General features: G+C 48.8%; 2 protein-coding genes and 1 non-coding gene across 3 annotated transcripts in view; 1 reads left to right on the top strand and 2 right to left on the bottom strand.

The window, feature by feature from the left end:
• Positions 1 to 2486, bottom strand: part of LOC102968017 (neuroblastoma breakpoint family member 6-like) — a 32710-nt gene extending 30224 nt beyond the window's left edge. Inside the window, 2 exon segments of the mRNA XM_042993922.1 lie at positions 1124 to 1225; positions 2270 to 2486. Coding sequence (XP_042849856.1) covers positions 1124 to 1180 — 57 coding nt within the window. The 5' untranslated portion in view covers positions 1181 to 1225; positions 2270 to 2486.
• Positions 2487 to 15146: 12660 nt separating this feature from the next.
• Positions 15147 to 15310, top strand: LOC122241787. The gene has a single exon (XR_006222009.1). It is a non-coding gene; the product is annotated as a U1 spliceosomal RNA (small nuclear RNA).
• Positions 15311 to 21818: 6508 nt separating this feature from the next.
• The window catches only part of LOC122240821 (neuroblastoma breakpoint family member 6-like), a 31853-nt gene continuing 29626 nt past the window's right edge, over positions 21819 to 24045 (bottom strand). The window contains 1 exon segment of the mRNA XM_042993920.1: positions 21819 to 22985. The gene's annotated coding sequence lies outside the window, so the exon portion shown is untranslated.

Below are 24045 nucleotides of genomic sequence, written 5' to 3'. Positions count from 1 at the left end.
ACACAGGCAGATCAGGACAATCACCGAGGTCATCGCCAAGCAGCTTTGGCCATTTCCTCCAAGGAACCCACCACCACTACACTTCTCATGACGTCCTGTTTCCAGACTGAGATCCCCAGGACAGTTGGGAGAATGTGTTATTCACCACTGTATTCGGGGTTCCTAGCACCGAGCCAAGCACTGAGGAGGCCCTCAGGGACTTCCTTTCACTGATCAAATACAAGTTGCTGCCAATCTCTGACCATCTCAACTCCATTCCAGTCACAAATGTCCAGTCAGGGGTCCCCTGCTTTCTCCCAAGACGTAGCGATTCCCCTCCCTCAGAGAGGAACCTGCCCTACCCTCTCCATGTCCCAGGACACTGCCCTGTGGTGAGCTCTGATGAAGACGGGGTTCTCCTCGGGGATTCCTCTCAATGGCTCACTCTGTCATTGGGAAGAGATGTCCTGGGCCTGGCCCCCACTCCAATCCTCTGCTCTGCCACAACACCCCAGGTTAGGAGAGCTACCACATTGTGTTTGCATCGTTCTCCCACTGCTTTGTCCTCCTCGGGAAATCGTATTGATTTCCAAGTTCTGAACACAGCCTCAGGAAAATGAAGCACTCAACCAATAGTCAAGAAAATCACTGGTCAACAGATATTATGTGTAAAGCCTTCCACATTCCTGACCAGAAATTCAGAAGAATATTATTAGTATTACGACTTCAGATGCAAGGGTCCCCTGCCCTGGCCCCTCCTCGCCTTAGGGCAAAACGATTTGTGGTAAGAGTGGACATCTCCAAATCTGATCCAAACGCCATTGATCCCTCCAAACCCACACTTCCTTGGAGGCCATCCACTGTCAGGGCAGCTCCAACGTCGAAGCTCGGGGACTGGGGCAGAGCCTCATGGTCACACCATCCTACCCTTAGAAACGGTGCTTCCCGGCAGTGCAAACCAACCCCCGTCTGTCCTGTGGGGCTCCCTGGCGGGTGCACCGTTCACTGTGGAGTGCCTTACACCCCCAGTCCTCACTGCTCGCCGTTGGATGCTACTGTACGTGTTCCTCAGTTTCTCCAGATTGTTCTGAGCTCCACTTGTCCGTATTCTCAGGTCCTTGGGCAGCCACCGTTCCACCATTACCTTGTCCTTCTCTGGGTCATTCTCATGCTCCACACCTGCTGATTTTCTGTCTTCCATCGACTCCCTCGGTCCTCTGTTTCCAGTGTGGGCTCAGCCGGGCTCCTGCAGGAGACACACAGACAAGGGACGAAGTCAGGTCTCAGCCGCAGTCCCCAGGACACGTTTAACAGGCACCTCAGTCCCTTGTGCTCTCAGAGAGACTGAGCGACAAGGGACTTTGGAGAAGTTGAATAACAACCTTATGTTACAGATGAGGAAACTGAGGCCCTGAGAGATGAGGAGATTTTCCCAAACTCCCTCATCACTTGATGGCAGCACACACACCAACAGGTGTCTTGGCCGCAAGCTTCCCTTGGACTCTCCTATCACACCCTCCAGGAACCCACATCTGAATTTCAGAGGACACTGATCAAACATCTGTACCCCACCCCCGCCCCCGTTAAAACAAAAATGTCGCAAGGACCTTTCCTCGGACAATTCCTTGTCATACTTCTACAGTCCTGTAATTTATACTCAGTTGATTTTCAAGCCTGGCTGGCACAATGGGCCCAAGGAACTCAACAATTAAGTAAAATTCATCACAGCAGAAATTAAAACGTATTGATGTGGTTATCTATAAGACACCAATCTCCTGGGCTGGAAATTCATCTTCCTGACAGCGGGCGCTCTGCCTGCCCTGTTCATCCCGTCTCCGCAGTGCCTCCATTAAGAGCCTGCCAGGGAAAACTTTCAGTAAATACTTGTCAAGCAGATAAATAACAGTTCTCAGGAACAACTGCCTTTTACTGATCTCTAGTCGCAACCACAGTTCCAAACAAACCCTATCCAGGGTCTGTGCTGAAGCGATAAAAGCACAGCCTTAAGAAAAGCAGGCCCAGATTCCAAAACCAGCTTTACCACATGCCACATATGCTTCAGTGGATGATTTCAGTATCTCTTGGAGCATGTTTATCGCATGTATAATAAGAGAAGAATGTATACTGTAAGGTAGAGAAATCAGCATGAACCACGAGAGTATTGGATCAGAAAATGTGAGATCATGCAGCACACAGGGGTAGCCAACCTGCAAGGAGGATGAGAGAGCAGGCATCTGAGAATTCATCCAGTAGAAGTCCTCTAGCAGCAGGAGGGCGAGGACTATCTTACCTTAAGCAATCTGAATCACGGCACCAGAAGATGTTACCAGTGGGAGATTCTGCATTGTGTGAATGGAGAGCTCAGTGCTTAGATTCCCTGTGAACGACTGACGTGAGGATCCATGCCCGAATGAACACAGTGACGGGGTACCCGGCTGGCTCAGTCGGTAAACCATGCGACTCTTGATCTCGGGGCTGGAAGCTCAAGCCCCACGTTGGCGGTGCGCCTACTTAAAATATAAAATGAAAATAAAAGCAAAAGTATGCTACCAGCCCGTGGAAGGACAGTAGGGCAGTAGATGAAGGACAGCACATTCTCAAGATGGGAATGCAGGCAGGCCCAGGGGGCAAAAGCACCAGGGTTAGGGGTGTCTTTTCTTCTTCTGTTTGCATAGGTTATGGGTCATAGCTGGTGTGGTCTCCAACTGAAGTTGTTTCCAATCATCTAAGGAGCTTGTCCTATCGGTCAGGAGGGGCAGTTTTTGGCTCTACAAGGTTGTTGCTGGAACTGTCATGGTCATCTTTCCCTCCCAGGGGATCAAAACCACAGGGTCAGTATTTTATGATGAAGCCATCGGGCATTGTAGGACACAAGCTAGAAAGGAGAGCACGTGCCGTGTCCCTGCTCTTCTAGTCCCAGGAGGCGGGAAACCACAAAACCACTCTCTACCACCACCCTTGCCTCCAGCTCCTGTTCAGCTGCCTACTCTATCAAGTTAACACCTGGGACAACCCACGTAGGAACAATTCCTTTTGACCCATTGGGAAATGAGAAATGGAGCCACAGAATGATTCAAGAGACTTGGTCAATGTCACACTTTTGTCACCAGGGTTGCACCTACAGCTTGTGAGGCCAGAGTGCTCTCTTTTCTTGTTCTCTATGTTAGGGATTTCCAGGGAGAAAGAACAAGGCCAGCCCCCAATGCCCTGAACTCTGCACTCCCGGCTTGACTGTGTTGTTCTCATGCTGGAAAGAGAGGATCTGAGATACAGAATACCAACCTGAGATAAGACTGCCTTGAGACCTTGATAAGATGAGACAAAACAAGGCTACCTCACAATATTGTTCAGGCCAGACAACAGCAAGGTCACAGTGAAATTTACAACGTCCCAAACATCTTCTTTTCATAAGGAAATGCTATCGCTTCTTTACCACAAGCATAGAATGTCCAGGGCTAATAGGATTCAATATAGAACAAACCCTGCTTACTTCCATCAGCCCCCACCCACATCAACCAACCAAAGCCCAAATCCTATCATAGATCCTCTCATTGAGACCTTGGGGTGTGTTCTTTCTGGCTGCAAGCAATAAAAATCCCAACCTCTTTAGTGAGAGTTGTCTTCCTGGCAATTTGGCTTAAAGGAATTAACACCGACCTTCCAGGAATGAGCAGCTGTAAACACCCAGCCTCAGGAAGAAAGGTTACATTGTCTGGGAGATGCCCAGGCTCTGGGGCTCCAGACCTGATTTTTATCTTAAAAAATAAAAGAAAATAAAAGACTCTCTCCACCAAACCCCCTTGGTAACTAACATGAAACTTAGGCGCTCAGGCAGGATGTTTTTCTCCACATCTAATTCAAAACAGACATTAAGGATAAGGTTAAGAAAGAAGCTACTTAAGACAGAATGTGTAGCACACGTGTAGCTTCCCAGGGCCTGGGATCACTTAAAACCCAGTATTCCTAGCTGGGCTTGAAGCTCCAAGCCTTCGGTTGCAGATGAATGAGCTCTCTCTTGACCCAACCAAAGGCAGGTGATCCTCTCCCTGGCCTCTCTAGCCCCAGTTGCCACTCTGGGCTCTTCTGCCTTGTGTAACTCGATCAGCTCAGAAGATATTGAGCCCATGAGACTCCTGCTGGCTCCGTTGGTAAAGCCCGTGACTCTTGATCTCAGGGTTGTAAGCTCGAGCCCGGATTAGGTGTAGAGATTACTAAAAATGAATTCAAAACAAACAAACAAAAAGAAGACATCGAGCCCAAAAACCATGTTGCCGTATCTACAGCTATGTGACCTCAGAGCATCACAAAATCTTCTGTTGGCTACGACGTTGCAGGACTCTCCCATGCCACGTTCAGAAGATGTTACATTTCTTTCAGTAATTAGTCAATATCAAGACGTCCTCACCCCATCCAACTGAAACGTATGCTGTTCGGAATGCATTTGTCCCTGTTGTGTAGCAAAAGCCAAACTCGGTTAGGCGCCTGGCGGTCTCGGTGAAGCACATGGAGGACTTGGCCGGTTCCTTCCATCTGGTCTCCTTCACATGGGTGCCTGGCCCTTCCCTTCCTTTCTCCTCCCACGACACTGTGGGGTGCTGGTCTCCACTCCTTCCCCCCACCCCCGCCCCCGGCGAGTGAGAGACTCACATGACATCTCTTTTTCCCCCAGAAATCCCGCTCCTTGTATCTGTGCTTACCAGACACACCTTCTGGGTCTTTCTTCATTTTGTTCCCTTAAAGTTTTTGCTGACTTCTAGAATATATCCGTGGCATATATTTGGCGAATCTTTTTGTTGTTGTTCTTATTCCTTCTATTGACGTTTTCATTTTCAAGAGCTATTTTTCTACACCGGTCTCATAACCAGGGAGCATCCAAGGCCTGAGGCCTTAGAATCCACACTGGGCCTGAACCTAGAGGGTAATGACATCACTTCCTGCCTGGTAGGCCAGCAGGCCATTGGCCAGGAGGGTGGGATGGGCGGGGAGAGGTGTGGGGGAGCATCATTCCGATGGGAGTGGCAGCCAAGGAACCCATGTAAAGGGGCCCGTCTCCTGTGGATGAGGCTTGACAGTGGCTGCTGTTTAGGCTTCTGTTGCTCACAGACTCTAGGACCTGATACTCTAGGACTGCTACCTGATTTGCTTGCAAGTCTGGGCAGATGGACGCGTGTGTGTGTGTGTGTGTGTGTGTGTGTGTGTGTGTGTGTGTATGTGTGCACGCGTGCGTGTGTGTGTGTGTGTGTGTGTGTGTGTGTGTGTGTGCACAGGGGCAGGCCTGCATCCTAGAGACCGTGAATGTACATTGTGAAGAATACAAGGTTGTGCCCAGGCGACACAGGCTGGGTTTCTATGTATGGTCCTGTAGGTATTCAAAAGTGGCCGTATGTTTTCAAGATACAATTGCTTTGTTGGACTTCTTATCTGCTTGCTTAGTTCTACCCACGTGTCATGAAAGCCATGTTACCAACATGTTTGGCCATAAAGGCCACTGCATCGTCAGCCCACCAAGATGGTACGCTTTACGTCCTATGAAGTTTTACTCACAGTTTTGAGGATAAACTTGGGAGGCACAAGCAATCCAACAGCAAGTGTGAGGCCAGTAACACTATCTGCGAGAACCTTTTTCCCACATTAGGACGTGTTCTGGCCTGAGTCGACCACGTGTGGTGTCTGGTGTACGAGGTCGTCACTTATACAGCATGAAGCTGTTTAGGGCCATCTCCTGTGCTGATACGTACATAACTGATGTGACAGGTTGCAAGGAACGAGGCCTCACAAATCCAGAGTCTCAGTTTGATTCCCTGAAGAGTTCTCCACACACCCCATACATCCTGCTCTCAGCATGCCATAGGGAAGAACTCTCCCAATAGGAACCACCATTAGTATCTTTGTCAACAGGTTTCTCACCAGATGTTTACAAGGAAACTTGACTGGGGCATGTTTCTTTTTCCAGGCCTGCCTCACCAAAGGAGATAATAACAAGTGAAAGGAACACAGTTTCTCTTCTAGTCCCCGATTGTCTAGGTGGAGAGGCTCCTGGGTGGCTCAGCTGGTTAGGCCTCTTGCTCTTGATTTTGGCTCAGGTCATCATCTCATGGATCATGGGATCCAGCCCTGTGTTGGGCCCCGCCCTGACAGTGCAGACCCTTTTTGGGATTCTCTCTCCTTCTCTCTCTGCCCCCCTCTCTCTATACCAAAATAAATAAACATTTTGTATGCCAACTGTAAATATTTATGCCTCCAATATCTAAGTGCCTAAATATACAAAGCAAAAACAGAGCTAAAAGAAGTAATAAACAGTAATACGACACTAGTGGGGGATTAGAACACCCCACTCAATAAATAAACATTTTTAAGAAAGTGTCTAGGTGGGGTTTTTAGGCACAGCTTATACATCAGCAGGAATTCAAGTTTCTTTCTCTGAGCAAAGGTACAGTGATATCTCCTAGCATTGCTCATTAGTCAGTGCCAGATTTCATTGTTCAATAATATGTATATTATCCTGAGAAAGCACATGGTCCTCTGTGGAATCAACCCACTTAGGAGCATGTTTTCTTTTTACTACCCTGTCCCATTCCTTTTATTACCTGTTGGACGAACATCCTTCCCCCAGTGATGGTGCCAGTTCAGAGGTACTGCTTAACCTAGAGGTGAGGCCAAGGAGTAGTGTGCACCCGGCTAGAATGGGGCTGCCTTCAGAGTCAGCCATAATTTAGCTACATGTAGTAGTAAACCAGCCTAAAGTACCATTATGAATAAGTACTGTCAAATTTAGTCATACGGGTTTCATATTTTTGTGTGTGCATTTGTTTGTTTCTTTTGAGAGAGAGAGAGAGAGAGAGAGAGAGAGAGAGCGCCTGCAGGTAGGGGAGAGGGGCAGAGGGAGAGAGAGAATCTTAAGCAGACTCCACACTCAATGTGGACCCTGACATGGGGCTCAATCCATGACCATGGGATCATGACCTGAGCCCAAATGAAGAGTGGGACACTCAATCTACTAAGCCACCCAGGTGCCCCTGTATTTTATTTTGATATCAACCTCTTGGTGCAAATATGTTTAGACGTCGGCAAGGAACCATGGCATCACAGAAAATGACAGAAAACCTATGTGAAGTGTGAAAGATATTTATCAAAGTTAGATTGAGGGGCGCCTGGGTGGCTCAGTCGGTTGAGTATTGGACTCTTGGTCTTGGCTCAGGTCATCATCTCATGGTTCGTGAGATCAAGCACTACATTAGGCTCTGTGCTGACAGCTCAGAGACTGCTTAGGATTCTCTCTCCCTGTCTCTGTCTCTCTCTCTGCCCTTCTCCCACTTGCTTGCTCTCATGCTCTCTCTAAATAAAGCAATAAACATTAAACAAATTATAATGAGTTGTATAATTTCATTCCCCCTTAGTGTCTCCTTTCCACCTGCAGAGCCAAGAAAACTTTTCAGCAGAGTCCTCACTTTCCAACGAATATAATCCAAGGACATAATAATTTGAACTGTTAGCCCATACCTTCAGTGTTTTCCCATAACCTGCCTTAAATATCAGGTATTTCCAATGTCCACTCCCATGTTCAGTGAGACTAGTGAGGGTGGTAAGTAATGTGGTATATCCAGGTCATATTCTGTTTCTTGGTCTACTTCTGTACTCTGCGTGTCAACTTTTGTCTGCTACTGTACCTCGGGCCGCACATACAAAACACAACAAATCTTTCTGTTTTTTAATTCTTTGGAGACAGCACGAGCAGGGGAGGGGCAAAGAGAAGGGGACAGAGGATCTGACAGGCTGACAGCAGCGAGCCTGATGTGGGGCTCCAACTCATGAACTGTGAGATCATGACCTGAGTCGAAGTCAGATGCTCAACCAACTGAGCCACCCATGTGCCCCCTCAACAAATCTTAAATGTATAGGGACTCTGCACTGATCTTGGAGAATGTCAGGCAACATTTAGGATTCTCTCAGGGTTCAGAATGGGTCTTGATCTGCAAGGCCCAGGATAATTTCCCTATCCTTTCCTTAGGGGGAGTAACAACACGTTCCTGATCTAAACACCTTATGATTTCCAAGACAACACGCACGCGCGCGCGCACACACACACACACACACACACACACACCACTATTTTCTTTTTGGCAAAAATGTTTACAAGTCTGTGAAATGCCTTTCATCTGCTCTGATCCCTCAGGCATATGTTTCCTGAGTCCCTGCTGGTCCCCCTTTATCCTTTGTGTGGAATCCTCTCCTGCTTTTGGTGTGTTTTCGTTTCTAGGGACATCTTGGAGGAGGACCGCTTGCTACCCAGTGTTGCAAGATTGAAAGCACACGGGGTGTACGGCCACCAAACCTCACTCATCTCCCCCACCCCAGGGCATTTAGCCCATCACTGACAGGTGCAGAGGTATGAAGTCTCCGTTTCCTGGCCTGGAGATGAACTCTTAAACATAACTTACCGCTAAATTCTCTTACAGCTATCAGGACAAAGCCTCCCCGTGGCACTTTACTTGAAATCACACTATCGATGCCGAATGACCAGAAAGAACTCTAATATAAGAAGAAGACAGAGTTTGACTCAAACCCGGATTAGGATAGCTGCCCGGGGAACCCCATCCTCAGGGGGAAGAAAGTGCTCCGGAGAATGAACACTTTTTACAGGGTTACCTATGCTTTACATAGAGAGCCACAAATCAAGGTCACAAGTCCATTCCTGAAAAATGCCGAGGCCACTTTCAGGCAACAGGCTTGAGCAGTGGAAACTTCATCAAGGCAGAAGGGCCCACAGTGACCACCTGGCTGAATGCAGGGACCCGCCTCAAAATATCCACAGGCCTTCACTAACCAACGGGCCACTTACAGGCAAGGTTACCAAAAGAGGGAAAATCCCACATGGGGCTGTGCCTCTTGCCCTACCCCTTCTCCCCACTGCCTCCTTGCAGACAGTCTCTGCTGTGCTGACCTGCCCTCTGTTCCCTGCAGTGTATTCAGTCAACTTCCATCCGCTTTGTCCTGCTCAGGTGAACCTTCTCACACCCGCTCTGCCGCTTCCACACAATCCTCGCCCCATTTTGGGGGCCCCCATACGATCGGGAGAGACAACACAAAAAGTTCAAAAAGATTATAGATCAACATAGACACACAGGAAACACGAGTTTTAACATCAAGGAAGCAGGGAGTAGGAGCATTGATTGAAATACTAATGACAAATGCTTCTCCTCACTGTGTGCCTGGCGGGCCAAAAATCACCCTTCAGGTTGGAACAAAGTTTATCCACCATTATGCTGACTTAGAAAGAAGTTTACCATGATTTCCCTTAAATATTAGGCCTTTAGACAGATTTTCTCTCAGCAACACCGTATACAGCAGTTAATGCAAAATGGATCACAACCCTAAATAAAAGAGATAAAATAAAATTTCAAGAGGAATTTTGGAGAAAATTGTCATAAATTTGCATTAAGCAAAAAGTTCTAAGACACCACAGCAAAAGGACAGTACATAAAGGACAAAAATTAAGAAATTGAAGTTGCTTAAAATTAAGAACCCTTTTGTGGGGAGCCTGGGTGGCTCAGTCAGTTAAGTGTCTGACTGTGGCTCAGGTCATGATCTCCCAGCTGGTGGGATCGAGCCCCTCGTCCGGCTCTCCCCTCTCAGGGCACAGCCTGCTTTGGATCTTCCGTCTCCCTCTCTTTCTGCTATTCCCCCACTCTTGTGGGTGTGCTTTCTCTCCCTGTCCCAAAAGTAAATAAACATTTATTAAAAAGCAGTGTAAGGAAAAAAAAAACGCTTTTGCATCAAAAGACAACAATAAGGAAATGAAAAGACAAGCCACAGACAGGAGAAAACAGCCTCAGATTGAACTGTAGGAATGAAGGAATAGTATTCACAAGAGCCAAAGAACTCTTCCAACTCCAAAAAAAGAAACAGCAGGGTTTTTAAAGTCAGTAAAAGACATGAGAAGACATTTTGTCAAAGAAGACAAGTAAATGACTCATAAGTATATGAAAAAGTGTTCCATATCACTGAAAGAGGACCCAGTTGTAGCCTTAAATACCTCCATTTTGACCTTTATCACTTTCTGGTTAAGTTCTCCTTTCCAGCTTATCTTTTTTTTTTTTTTTTTTTTTTTTAAGTTTGAGTTGCTTATTTTGACAGAGAGACAGAGAGACAGAGAGATAGAGAGACAGAGAGCGCAAGCTGGGGAAGGGCAGGGAGAGGAAGAGAGAGAATCCCAAGGAGGCTCAGCGGCCCTTGTCAGCGTGGAGCCCGACACGGGGCTCAAACTCATGAACCATGACCTGAGCCGAAATCAAGAGTCTGACACTTAACTGACTGAGCCACCCAGGCACCCCGTCTTCTTTAGAATTTGCTTAGTAACATTTTCTTTTCTCTAGCTTGCTTCACTGGAAGTATCCAGTGTATGATACGTATAACTTGCAAAATATAGGTGGGTCGACTACGTTATCGCTAAGGCTTCCAGTAAACAGTTGGCTGTTAGTAGTTAAGTTTGGGAGGAGTCAGGAGGTATACACAGAGTTCTGACCTTGGGAGTCAGCACCCTTAACCCCGCCGGGTTCAAGGGTCGTCTTGTGTCTCTATGTGCTGATGACATGGTCCTATGTGTTGAAAACTCTCAAATAATCCACACACACAAATACCAGAGTCAATGAACTAATTCTGGAAAGCTGCAGGGTACAACATATACAAAGATCGGGTGTGCTTCTATGCACTGGCAATGAACAATCTGAAAACAAAATGGAGAAAACAATTCCAGTTACAATTGCACCCAAAACAAGAAACTATTTAGGAATACATTTATTCCAGGAGAAGCAAGACTTGTGCACTGAAAGGTATAAACCATTGTTGTAAGAAATTAAAGAAGACCTAAGGGGAAAACCCCTCCAGTATTCACGTATCATAAGACTGAATGTAGTTAATATGGCCACACTCCTCAAAGGGATCTAGAGATTCAGTTCTATCAAAATCTTTCCCTCTGCTTTTAGTTTTGTTTTTTCCTTTTCCAATTTTTATCTAAATTCTTGTAGTTAACATACAGTGCAATCTGGGTCTCAGGAGTAGAATTCAGTGATTCATCACTTACATACAACACCCAGTGCTCATGATAACAAGTGCCCTCCTTAGTACCCATCACCTGTCTAGCCCATCCCCTCCCTCCATCAAGCCTCAGTTTGTTCTCTAGCTCTAAGGGTCTCTTATGATTTGTTTCCCTCTCTCCCCCGCCCCCCAAAAAGTTCATCTGTTTTGTTTCTTCAAGTCCACATACCGGTGAAATCCTAGGGTATTTGTTTTGCTTTGACTGACCTCCTTCACTTAGCATAATAATACACTCTTGTTCCATCCCCAGTGTTGCAAATGACAAGAGTTCATTCTTTCTGAGGGCTGAGTAATACTTGATTGTATATATGTACCACATCTTCCTTATCCATTCATCAATCCATGGACATTTGGGCTCTCTCCATAGTTTGGCTATTGTTGATAACGCGGCTATATATAAACATCGGGGTGCATGTGCTCCTTCAAATCAGTACTTTTGTATCCTTTGGGTAAATATCCAGTAGTGCCATTGCTGGATCATCGGGTACCTCCACTGTCAACTTTCTGAGCAACTTCCATACTGTTCTCCAGACTGGCTGCACCAGTTTGCATTCCCACCAGCAGTGCCAGAGGGTTCCCCTTTCTCTGCATCCTCACCAACACCTGTTGCTTCTTGTGTTGTTAACGTTACCCATTCTGACAGATGTGTGGTGGTATCTCAGCATGGTTTTGATTTGTACTTCCCTGATGATGAGTGATGTTAAACATCTTTTCACGTGTCTGTTAGCCAGCTGGATGTCTGCTTTGGAATACTTTCTGTTCATGTCTTCTGTCCATACTTCACTGGATTTTCTGGCTTTTGGGTGTTGAGTTTGGTAAGTTCTTTACGGATTTTGGATACTAACCCTTTATCGGATTCGCCATTTTCAAACCTCTTCTTCCGTTCCGTAGGCTGCCTGTTAGTTTCATCGATCGTGTCCTTCACTGTGCAGAGGCTTTTTATCTTGATGAAGTGCCAGGAGCACATCTTTGCTTTTGTTTGCCTTGCCTCTGGCGACGTGTCCAGGAAGAAGTTGTTCTGGCCGATGTCAAACAGGTTGTTGCCTGTGTCCTCCTCTAAGGTTCTGATGGTTTCCTGTCTTACATTGAGGTCTTTCTTCCATTTTGAATTTATCTTTCTGTGTCAAGCAACAGCCTATGACACCCTATGAAGCTCAGGTCTGCTCGGGATCCAGTCACAGATCACTTTTGGGGGAGAGCCGTAAACGCCACGCTTGCATGTTCGCTCTCTGTGACATGCTGAAAAGTAGCTCTGTGCCTTAAGAGAACTCGCGCAACAGAAACGCAGCTGCGAGAGGAGGGGCTTCTCCCGTATTTTTCCTTTTGTAAGTTATGTCCTTGCCCTCCTTGGGAAAGGAGCACAGCCCACTCTTGAAAAGTGAACAACCAATCTGTGTGACCACCAGTGGCTTCCACTTTGCATAAGAACGTGCTGAGCCTGTGTGCAGGGAACAGACTTTGAATGTTACAGAGAAGAAGGGAAAGAAAAAGGATGGCGGGTGATGAGGTGAAGGCAAAAGAAATGTAGATGCAATTCAATTTCCTTACACCTTGCAGCCCACTGGTCAATAGCTGACACAGGACCGCCTCAAGGAACTCACAACTGCCTTAATGTTAACGCTCTGCTGGACGCAAAAACCAACCTCAGCTTGAGGCTAACCAGACCTCCAGGGTCCTGTAAGCCTTCAGGAACATATGGAACTCCTGACGGAAACTTCATTTGGCTCTATGCCCCCATCCTCCCCCACCCCCAAATTAAAACTTTATAACCAGTCACACCTCACAATCCCAGTGCAGCTCTTCCTGTCCCACTGTCCTGTCCTCATGCTTTTTATAAACACCTTTTTGCACCGAGAACGTCTCACGAAGTCTTTGTTTTTTGGGTTTTTTTTTTTTTTTTAGTTTATTTATTTTGAGAGAAATACAGGGAGAGAGAGAGAGAAAATCCCCAACAGTCTCCCTGCTGTCAGCACAAAGCCTGACTCTGAGCTCAATCTCACAAACCTGTGAGATCAGGACCTGAGCCAAGAGCAAGAGTCAGATGCTGAAGCCACAGAGCCACCCAGGTGCCCCGAGAATTCTTTCCGAGCCTTTCACTCCCGGCGCACCTCACGTCGGCAGGTACCTAACCTAACACTTCACGGTGGAAAAGTAGCACTTGGCCTCACCACCTAAGACTCACGACCTGCAGCAGTTATACAGAATTGATTCCATCCCGCAGATCTAACTACCGCTGACGTGATGAGCCAGACACCTGACATGGGTTGTCTGTCGCCGGGGTACCGGGGTACCGACTCACCGCGAACTTAGAGGCTTAAAAGGACACACGTTTGTTACCTGACAGTTCTGTGGGTGAAAAGTCCCAAAAAGGATCTCACCAGACTCAGATGGAGATGTCAACAGGGCCACCGCCCCTTCTGGAGGCTCAGGGAGACTGAGCAATTTAATCCAGGGAAACCTCACTACAGTGCAGTCGGGAGGTTTTGGCAAGGGAGCGCCTGTGTCCTACCCGCCCTGGTTTCCTCTGTCTCCATGTTCCGCACCACCAGCTACAGCAGGGAGACATCTCTTCCTCCGCCTCCTCCAGGTTGAAGGCACCCCTGTAATTCCAGGGGGCCGCCCGGATATTCCAGGACGATCTCCCCATCTCAGGGTCCTTGACCTAAGCACCTTCGCAGAGGCCCCTTTGCTGTGTGATGGATCATTTTCACAGGATCCGGGATGAGGCTGGGGACCTCCCAGGCAGGGGGCATCATTCCGCGGACCACCACACTATTGACTCAGGTGACAACTAATGTCGGACGCCCGCCCCCACCCCCAAGTCTCTTCTAATTTCAGCAGTCTAGTAAAAGTCAAGCACACGTCAAGGCCCAAGGGAGACAAAGGCAAATCAGAAACCAGAACGCGAGGGACAGGACCAGGAAATTGCCCCAGGACTAGTCTCTTCCGAGTAGGTGCTGCTTGGTTTTCCAGACCTGGCTTTTCCCCACGGAAGGGGGACTTTGCTGGCGGAAATCTCCTCCACGGGAAGCGCGCAGGGCGGGGGGGGGGGGGAAGGGACGGCAGAGGCAGAGTGGGACGCCCGGGCCCCCACTAACCCCTGCTGTGACCTCTGGCAGTGGGGGGAGGGTCTAAGTGAGCTCAAGGCAGGTTTCCGTGGACCCGCCCCCGCCTCAACCCGGGGATCCTGGTGCGCCCCCCCGGCGTCCACCAGGGGGCGCCGCGGCCCCGCCCCGCCCCGCCCCGCCCCGCCCCGCGAACGCACCTGTAAAGCAGCAGGCACGAGGCAGTTCTCAAACGACAGGTGTGGGTTCGCGCGCCCCAAGCTGCCAGACGTTCGGTAGCCCCGCGCTGGTGTCCAGCCCTGGTGCGGGGGGACTGGCTTGGCGGCTGAGCCCCTCAGGTGGAGCCATCGCACTGTGTCTCCTTCAAACCGGGCTCTGTGCAGAGAGAGAGAGAGAGAGAGAGAGACAGCGAGCGAGAGAGGTGTGTGGGCGCTTCTCCGGCTGGGGGACGTCCTCCCTCGTGTTCCTCTCAGGCGGGCGCAGTCGGCCGGGTGCTGACCGCCGCGTGGGCGCCACGACGGGCGCAGGGGGCGATGCGGGAGCTGCATGGAGAGGGAAGACGAACGGGAAGCAAATCAGTGTGGAGGGGAGAAGACGGAGGAGACCCGCAAGGAGAGGAAGGAGGCGGGGGGCGGGAAGAAGAGGAGAAGCCTCAGCGTTGAGATCCCGGCGGGAGCGGAGCTGGGGGCAGGGAGACCGCCTGCGCGTGGAGCCGGGTGGCGCGGGGAGGGGCGGAGAGTGAGGCGGGGCCGTTGCGTCCTGACCGGGGCGTGGCCTTATGTAAATGAGGCCGCGGTGGGCGCGGTAGGATTCCAGCGGGCGGTAGAATTCCCCGGGCTGTGGAAGCGCCCGAGCTGTGGCTCGGCTTGTCTGAGGACGACGTGTGTGGGGTGAGGATGGTCGAGACGGGAGTGGGTGCGGAGGGTTTTGGGGTGCGGGGAGGCCAGTGACCGTGTGTGTACAGTGTGGTGCGTGTGAGGCTGGGTTGGGGCGGAGGGGGAGGAAGTCATACTTACCTGGCAGGGGAGACACCATGATCAGGAAGGTGGTTTTCCCAGGGCGAGGCTTGCCCATTGCACTGCGGGCGTGCTGACCCCTGCGATTTCCCCAAATGTGGGAAACTCGACTGCATAATTTGTGGTAGTGGGGGACTGCGTTCGCGCTCTCCCCTGGTCAGCGGTCTTTCAAAGACAGATGTGTCTGAGTGCTTCGTTGCCTTGTTCTTTCCTTTTCTCTTCTTACTTTAGAGTGTCTTTTACACAGCGGAGTAAACTGTTGCTCTTGTAGGCAGTTCTTTACTTGTGCTAGCTTTCGTATTCGTCTCGTGTGTGGTTGGTTGTCCCTCAGGCTTGGCGGTGGGAGCAATGTCCCTTGGGGAGTTCGAACTCTTCCCCAAGTAATTCCCATTCCTGTCACCATGATCCTGATACAAAGGCTTTTGAGGGCTTTGCTTTTTTAAAAGCGGCGGGGGTGCTCTGAGCTCTCGCCACACATGAGGCACCAGGACTGGAAGTGGGAGCTCAGGACCTGACCTGAGTTGGGTTATGAGCTTGAGCCCAAGTCAGATGCTTCACCAACGGAGCCTCCTAGGCGCCCCACGGGTTCGCATTTCTTAGTGATGGCCTCAGTGCTTTCTCTGCAGGAGGGGAGGGAAGTGGGGCTGCAGTGGTCAACCATTGCCTGACCTCCCCATTTCCTGCCAGCAGGTACAAGGGAGCTCACAGGGGCCTAAGGCCAGTGCTACTCAGAGGTGTCTTTGGGGAAAAAAAAGAGAAAAGAAAATCACTCCAGGGCTGCCTGGGTAGCTGAGTGGTTGAGCGTCCGACTTTGGCCCAGGTCATGATCTCAGGGTTCCTGAGTTTAAGACCCACCTCCTGCTCTGGGCTGACAGCTCTGAGCCTGGAGCCTGCTTTGCATTATGTGTCTCCCTCTCTGCACTGCGCGCGCTCTCTCTTTCAAAAAATAAATAAGAACCGTTAAAAAAAAAAAAAAAGAAAAACACTCTGAAAGGAGGGGATTATATGGAAAAGACAAAAAGAATCACAGGGGGATTTGGTTGGGTTCCCACAGCGTCCCCGTGGGTTGGGGGAAAGGGGACTCTCACACAACAGGAACTCAGGAAACATGCACACAGGGATTGGAGCATATGGAAGGCATTTCACACATCTGTAAACATTTTGCCTAACGTGGAAATCGTGGTATGTGCTTGGCCGTCATAAGGTGCCTGAATCAGGAAATCTGGAGGTACTCTCCCTGAGGAAAGGATGAGGCAACTACCTTTGTTCTTGCAGAGCCATTCTGAGCCCTGAGAGAATCTTACATGTTGACTGACATTCCTCAAGATCAACGCAGAGACCCTACACTTTTAAGTTTGTTGGGTTTCCCGTGTGTGGCCAGAGGTCCCCTGGCGGACAACAGTTGACACGCGGAGTACAGAAGTAGGCCAAGAAACAGAATATTACCTGGATATACCACATTACTTACCGCCCTCACTCGTCTCACTGAACATGGGAGTGGGCATTTGAATACCTGGTATTCAACAAGGTTTATGGAAAAAAAAAAAATGGACAGTTTGGGTTAATAGTTTAAATTGTTGTGTCCACACTGAAATCCATGGGCAGTGAAGAAAGTTTTCTAGGTTCTGAGTGTGGAAATGAGGGGCTAAAGGATAAAAACCAATTCTACAACTCAATGTAACTTTGGTAACTTAGTATCTTTCACACTTGACACAGTTTTCTTTCATTTTGTCTGACGCCCTGCTCCCGTGAGTAAGTCTAAATGTATTTGTACAAGAAAGTTGCTATCAATACAAAACATAAAATCCATACCATTGCGTTTGGCCCTGCTTATTCCTAACGGTATTTTAGGCTGGTTTCTAACTGCTTGGAGCCACGTTATGGCTCCCTCTGAAGGCAGCCCATTCTAGCCACAGGCACACTTCTCCTTGGCCCCGCCTCTAGTCTAGGTTAAGCAGACCCTCTGAGCTGGCTCCCTCACTGGGGGAAGGATGTAGGTCAAGCAGGTAATAAAGGGAAATGGAGAGAGGATGCTTAAACCAGGCATTGTCATGAGTGGGATGGACAATGTGGGAGGACCATGGCATTGCTAAAGTAACATGCCTGGCGATATCTCTCTCACTCTCGTTCTCGCTCTCTCTCTCTGTCTCTCTGCAGACTTGCACTGCCCAATGAGCAATGCTGGGAGAAACCATTGTATCTCTTCTCGGAGGAAGAAAATTGGATTCCTGCTGATTTATAAGCTCAGCCTAAAAACTCCACCCAGACAATTTGGACAGAAGAACAGGAACTGGGTTCCTTGCAGTTGCTCAGTTCCTTCAGTGACGCTGGCCTGGAGAGAAAGAAAGGTACCCCCAGTCAACTTTCCGCATAAACATCGAGTGAGGAACCTCTTGCAAACACACTGTAAGGAGAGTCCTTACCTACGACATGCCTGTAAGTGGGAGGGATCTCGTGTGAGCAGAACCCTGTAGGGACTCAAACTTATGCCCGTGGATTTATGTAGCTTAGTTTCCTGGAAACTGTCGCATCAGTTATGTGAGTATCAGCCTAGCAGATGACTTCTACCAGGTTCATCGACTTCAACCAGATTCATTGGGTACAAGTGACGACTTCACACAGCACTGAGAGAGCACGTATGTTAACTCGGGGCCAGAACACGTCCTAAGGTGGGAAGAAGTTTCTTGCAGTTAGTGTTGGTTGTCCGAGATTTCTTGTTGCTTTGCTTGTGCCTCACACAGTTAATTTTATCCTCGAAAATGTACATCAAACTTGATACCAGAGAAGATTTGTGGGTTTGGTGGGTCTGATTTGGCAATGCAGTATTTTATGTGTGTCCTTTTCAGATGGATGTGCTCTGATGCAATTCTCTGACTGTTCTTAAAACACTCATCATGGCCAAGATAAACAGGGATACTCTGTGAGCAAAGCGACTGGTGGATCATGGATTAAATACGTAGTGGCCTTTATGGCCACATTTCTTGCTGACACGTCTTCCAAAATCACGTATTGTTCTTTTTGCGCGTGCCCATTTGTGACTCCCAAAGCCCAGAGCCACCTTTCCCTGCTACCTTGTGGTCCTTGTCCTCAGTTCCCTACAAGTTCAGGATGATGACAGCTCTCATTAAATCCCACACAGGAGAAAGCCCATATATCGTAACTCTCTATCCCTTAGTAAATGTTAATTTCCCATATTAGGAAAGGAGCAGAGATAAGAGAATATCAAGTACAGTGAGCACTCTTACCTTGAGGAGGTACATCGACCTTGGGGAAATCTGCCACACCACGACTGAAAAATTGTTCCCTGTCTCCCCTGGCATAATCTTAGGAGAAACGTAACCTTAGGAGAAATTTCGGATTTCTCTTCAGCCAAATCAGCAGGAACGTACATCCCATGAAACAGGTGGGGGTTTATACTCGTTGCAGCCAGAGAGATCACACCCCATGGTCTCAGTAAGAGAGTGGTAGAAAGAACCACACATGACAGGATTAGGGCTGTGGTTGGTTGATGGCGGGGAGGCTGGAAGGAAGCAGGGTCTGCTCTACCTCGAACACTGGTAGTGTGCACTGGCCCTTCTTGACTGCGGTGAGAGTCAGCAGTCATTTCCTTACGAAAAGAGGAGGGTGTTTGGGGCGTTGTAGTTTGCACGGTGACCTGGTGTTTGTGGGGCCTGCTTGGAATAATCAGCTAGTCTTGTTGTGTCTCATTGTCTCAGGGTTCAGAGTCTCTTTGAGGTTGAGATCCTGTATCTGAGACTGTTTATTCCCAGCGTGAGAACAAAACAGCCAGGCGGGGATGTCAGCAGGGCCATTCAGGGCATCAGAGGCTGGCCTTGTTCTTTCTCCCTGGAAATCCCTAACCTAGAGGTCAAGAAAGAGAGCACTCTGGGCTCACAAGCTGTAGGAGCGAGCCTGGCTGAGTTACAGTGTGACTTTGCCTGAGTGTCTTGAATTTTCTTTTCTGTGGCTCAGTGTCTCATTTCAAAATGGGGCCAATGGGAGTTTCTCCTACACGAGTCATCCCCGGTGTTACAGCAGAGGTGCAGGTGAAGCACTGAGCCCAGTGCCTGGCGGGGAGTAAATACTCAGCACGTATTAGCTCTGCTCGGTCCTCTGCTGTCAGCATTTTTACCATCTGCCTCATTCTTTTTTTTGTTTTGTTTTCCAAATATACTTATTGTCAAGTTAGCTAACATACAGTGTAAACAGTGTGCTCTGGGCTTCGGGACTGGATTCCCATGATTCATCGCTTAACATACAACACCCAGTGCTCTACCCAACAAGTGCCTCCTCAGTGCTCATCACGAAATTTCCCCTCTCCCTGACTCCCACCATCAACCCTCAGTTGTTCTCTGTATTTAAGAGTCTGTTCTGGTTTGCCTCCCTGACTGTTTGAAACTATGTTTTCCCCTTCCCTTCCCCCATGGTCTTCTGTTAAGTTTCTTCAGTTCCACATGTGAGTGAAAACATACGGTATCTGTCTTTCTGTGACACTTATTTCACTTAACGTCCACATTGTTGCAAATGGCAGGATTTCGTTCTTTCTCATTGTCAAGTAGTGTTCCATTGTATATATAACCCACATCTTCTCTATCCGTTCGTCAGTGGATGGACGGATTTAGGCTCTTTCCATAAGTTGGCTATTATTGAAAGCACTGCTGTAAACATTGGGGTATACGTGGCCCTCTGCATCAGCACTCCTGTATCCTTTGGATAAATGCCTAGTAGTGCTCTTGCTGGGTCATAGGGTAGTTCTATTTTTAACTTTTTGAGGAACCTCCACACTGTTTGCCAGAACGGCTGCACCGGTTTGCATTCCTACCAACACTGCAAGAGGGGTCCCGATTCTCCACATCCTCGCCAGCATCTGTTGTTTACTGAGTTGTTCATTTTAGCCACTCTGACTGGCGTGAGGTGGTATCTCAGTGTGGTTTTGATTTGTATTTCCCTGATGATGAGCAATGTGGAGCATCTTTTCATGTGTCTGTTAGCCACCTGGATGTCTTCTTTGGAAAAGTGTCTATTCGTGTCTTCTGCCCATTTCCTCACTGGATTTTTTGTTTTTTGGGGTGTTGCGTTTGGTAAGTTCTTTATAGATTTTGGATACCAGCCCCGTTATCCGATCTATCATTTGCAAATATCTTCTCCCACTTCATCGGTAGCCTTTCAGTTTTGATGATTGATTCCTTTGCAGTGCAGAAGCGTTTCATCTTGATGAGGTCCCAATAGTTCATTTCTGCCTGTATTTCCCTTGCCTTTGGAGATGTGTCGAGTAAGAAGAGAGAGGGGGACACAGGATATGAAGTGGGCTCTCTGTGCTAAGTGGGCCCTGTGCTGGCAGTAGATACCCCACCTTGAGGTTTGAACTCACGAACCGTGAGATCATGACCTGAGCTGAAGGTGGACGCTTAACTGGACTGAGCCACCCAGGCACCCCTAGAACTAATAGATTTTCCATAAAAAGGAGAAAACCTCTGATGCTGCATACACCTTCCCCACCACCAAAAGAAGCCAACTTATATCCCAGGGAGAGAAAAATCAATCTATCGTCTACATGCCCACCAAACCTACAAAGCAAGGCCATATATTTTAAAACCGCAGCAAAAACTCATTGTACAAGCACTTTCTATTCACCTAAGATGTCCATGTACAAAGGCAGTAGAAAAAGAGTACTAAATATGCAACACTCAGGGAGTCCTGATTCCGTCACTAGGAGTCATTTAAAGACGAACTCTGCCCAATAAGAGATGACTGGGGAAGTTTTGACTTTTGTACAACTGATCGTCACTGAATACACTTCATTGTAGATCTGAGACAAAAGTCTGGGAGTGGAACCAGTGGGAGAAATAGGATGTAAATGGCATCCGTTTCACCGGGCGGAAACAATCCTATAAGAAGTGGCAGGTGGAGACAGAAGAGAAAATAGAATAATGTCAGAAGTCTGAGGTTGGGAGATCAGTTAAAACTTAAGTGTTGTTTTCATTTATTTTTGAGAGAGAGAGAGAGAGAGAGAGAGAGACAGTGTGAGTGTGGGGGCAAGGCAGAGAGAGAGAGAGGGAGACAGAATCTGAAGCGGGCTCCAGGCTCTGAGCTGTCAGCACAGAGGCCGATGCGGGGCTCGAATTCACGAACCGTGAGATCATGACTTGAGCTGAAGTCGTACGCTCAACCAGTTGAGCCACCCAGGTGACCCTGTGGTTATTTATTTTTAAGAGAGAGAGCATGCAAGCGGGAGAAGGGCAGACAGAGGGGAGGACGGAGAGTCTGAAGGTGGTTCTGTGCTGACAGCAGAGAGCTCGATGCGGGGCTCAAACTCATGAACCGCTAGGCCGTGACCTGAGCCAAAGTTGGACCCTCAACCTGCTGAGCCACCCAGTCACCCTGAGATCGTTTAAATCTTAGAATGGCGATGTGACAAGGTTCACAAGTTAATACAGAACCAAACATGTCCCGCACTTGTGATGCAGTGTTCAGCCCTACATATACAACCTTTCTAAACAACAGGTGCACATTCAGACACACATATGTACTCTTGCCCGTAGGGGAAATCTAGCCTAAAAGATACAGAGACTCAGCATTAAATACCAGAAGAGAACCAAGAACATTTACATCATGATGGTGATGGATTGGAGCCCTGAAGGAAACATAATTCACCAGTCCCCAGTGATTGTCAAAATAAACACTTTAATGATATAGAACGGGGAGGGAGTGTTCTTTTCCACAGCACAATGCCAGCAAATACACATACACAAGGATGATACAACTAGAGTTTTTCCAACATACAAACAGATACGGTTGTGACACACTGCAGGGATCACTAAAAGATGGTAACATTGTAGAGACAGACTTTACAGAGAGCATCTTCGCACATTCTCAGATGTCACACCCAAACAGAAGACCATGAACGATCTGATAGGCCCCCCATAGAAGGCAACCAGTGCTGCTCTCACAATGATGGTGATGGCAGACTGGACGCTCTGGGTCTCTGGGTGGGTGGAGCTGGGACACACACAGCATTAACTAGGGAACGCCCGTGGAAAAGGGTTAGCCTGAATTTAATCAGGAGGAAGTGATCAGACACCTTCAGGATGTAGACCATCAAGCCAGACATCTGGCCTGTCCCCTATAGACAAGGAAGCGTCACCACCACCAGAGACAGCCACAGAAAGGTGAGGAGATGTTTGGGGTTCGAAAGGACTACACAATTACGATAGCACAATCTTCTGTGTCCTTTGGAACCCAAGATATCTCTTCTCCTTTTTGTCGTCTTATTTGTGCTGTGGACACTGGCTGTTTGAAGAAAGACAGGCCCGATGTCTTGTTCGATGGTCGAAATTCTGCAGTTGTCTGATCCCTACCTCGTGCTCAGATTCAGGCTAAGCCTCTTCAGCAAGAACGCTGCGTAGTTAATGCTGTCTGCTCCTGGCACAGCCCAGCCGGTGGCCCAGAATGTCCAGTTTGACATGGGGTCTATTGCCACGTTGCTCCAGCCTCCGCTTATCCGCAGGATGGAATGGAGAGGAGCCAGACTGAAGGTGTCTCACAAGGGCGCGTGGTCTGGGCATTGGTTGCCTCGGCGACTTATCACGACTGGAGTCAGAAGAGCGAGAATTCCTCTCATCAAACCAGACTTTTGCAGTAAAAATCCCAGAGAGTGGCTTGTGATCGAGATGTCGATTCTCAGCAAAGGATCCCTCGCATGTTCTGTTTGGGCTTTAGCTTGATTTGCTGCTTTAGAGTTCTTTTCAGCAAGTGGAGAATGATGGGGTTTTATGATGGGGTTTCGTTTCAATGAGGAGTATCTTTTCTTAGTTCCTGGAGTCCTTGGTATCTGAGACAGAGAGTGAGAGAGAGAGAGAGGAATCAAATGTGAGTTTTGTTCAGGTCCTGCTGACGGCTGAGCCTGGAGGGATGGCTCCGTGGTGACACAGGCCAGGGGCGAGCTGAGCCCCTGTGCAGAGAAGGAGCTGAAGGGGGGTCTGCAGGCAGGCTGAGGGGGAGAATGAGAGCCACAAGTCTGAAGCAATAGCCCCCTCAATTGCATCCAGCCTACACTGTAGGATGCAGGGACCCCTGTGCTCCCCGCAGCAGGCGCCTGGTGGCATCCCAGCTCAAGGCTGCCCTGAGCTGTTGCCAGGTCCCGACCATCCCTCCCTCAGCAGCCACCTCACCCTGGAACCCCCTTCATCAGAAGCAAAGTGATGGCTTTCTCATGTCTCCCACGGAGGGATGTGCTTAGCCCCCGTCACACACGTTCAGAAACAGACTGCTGAAGGAAGGAGGGGGCCCTCTACAGACAAACACACCCCTTCTCACCCTGCCCTGGTCTTCTGAAGGGGGAGGCCAGGCTATGGAACGAGCCCCAGGATGTGAGATGCAACAGGGGCCTCAGACTATGTCCCAGTTCAGTCCTGCCGTGTGCAGATGAGGAACCGTGGGCCAAGGGGCTGATAAGGACCACCTGTAGCCGTGTGACCTGTGCCTGACACCCTGGAACTGAAACCCAGGCTTCGGGCCCTTCCCATCCATGTGGGGGTCGGGAGACGAAAGCCTCCGATACGGGGGTGCGGGTAGGCAGTAGACGCTGTTGGCCGCTTGGCTGGACGGAATTAAGGCTTTGCACAGAAATCCTGCCCCAAAGGGGCTGAAAAGAACCCCAAAGGGAGAAACTCCAAGGGGAATGACGAAAAGAGTGGGGAGTGTACCCAGGGCCTCACCCCTTTTTGCTCAGGGACCCCAACAGCCCCTGCAGGGCACCTCACGCCAGGATACACCTGAGGGAACGTCTAGGAATATTCTCAGTGGAGACACTCGGAACTCCGCAGAGAAAACGGAAGAGCCTTCCTTTTAGTCGTCTAGGTTCTCCTCGCACGTTTCCCAAACTGTCCCTG

This window comes from Panthera tigris, chromosome C1, assembly GCF_018350195.1.
Source record: "Panthera tigris isolate Pti1 chromosome C1, P.tigris_Pti1_mat1.1, whole genome shotgun sequence".
Classification (NCBI taxonomy): domain Eukaryota; kingdom Metazoa; phylum Chordata; class Mammalia; order Carnivora; family Felidae; genus Panthera; species Panthera tigris.
Note: the sequence above shows the minus strand (reverse complement) of the source record. Positions and strands in the feature narration are given on the sequence as shown.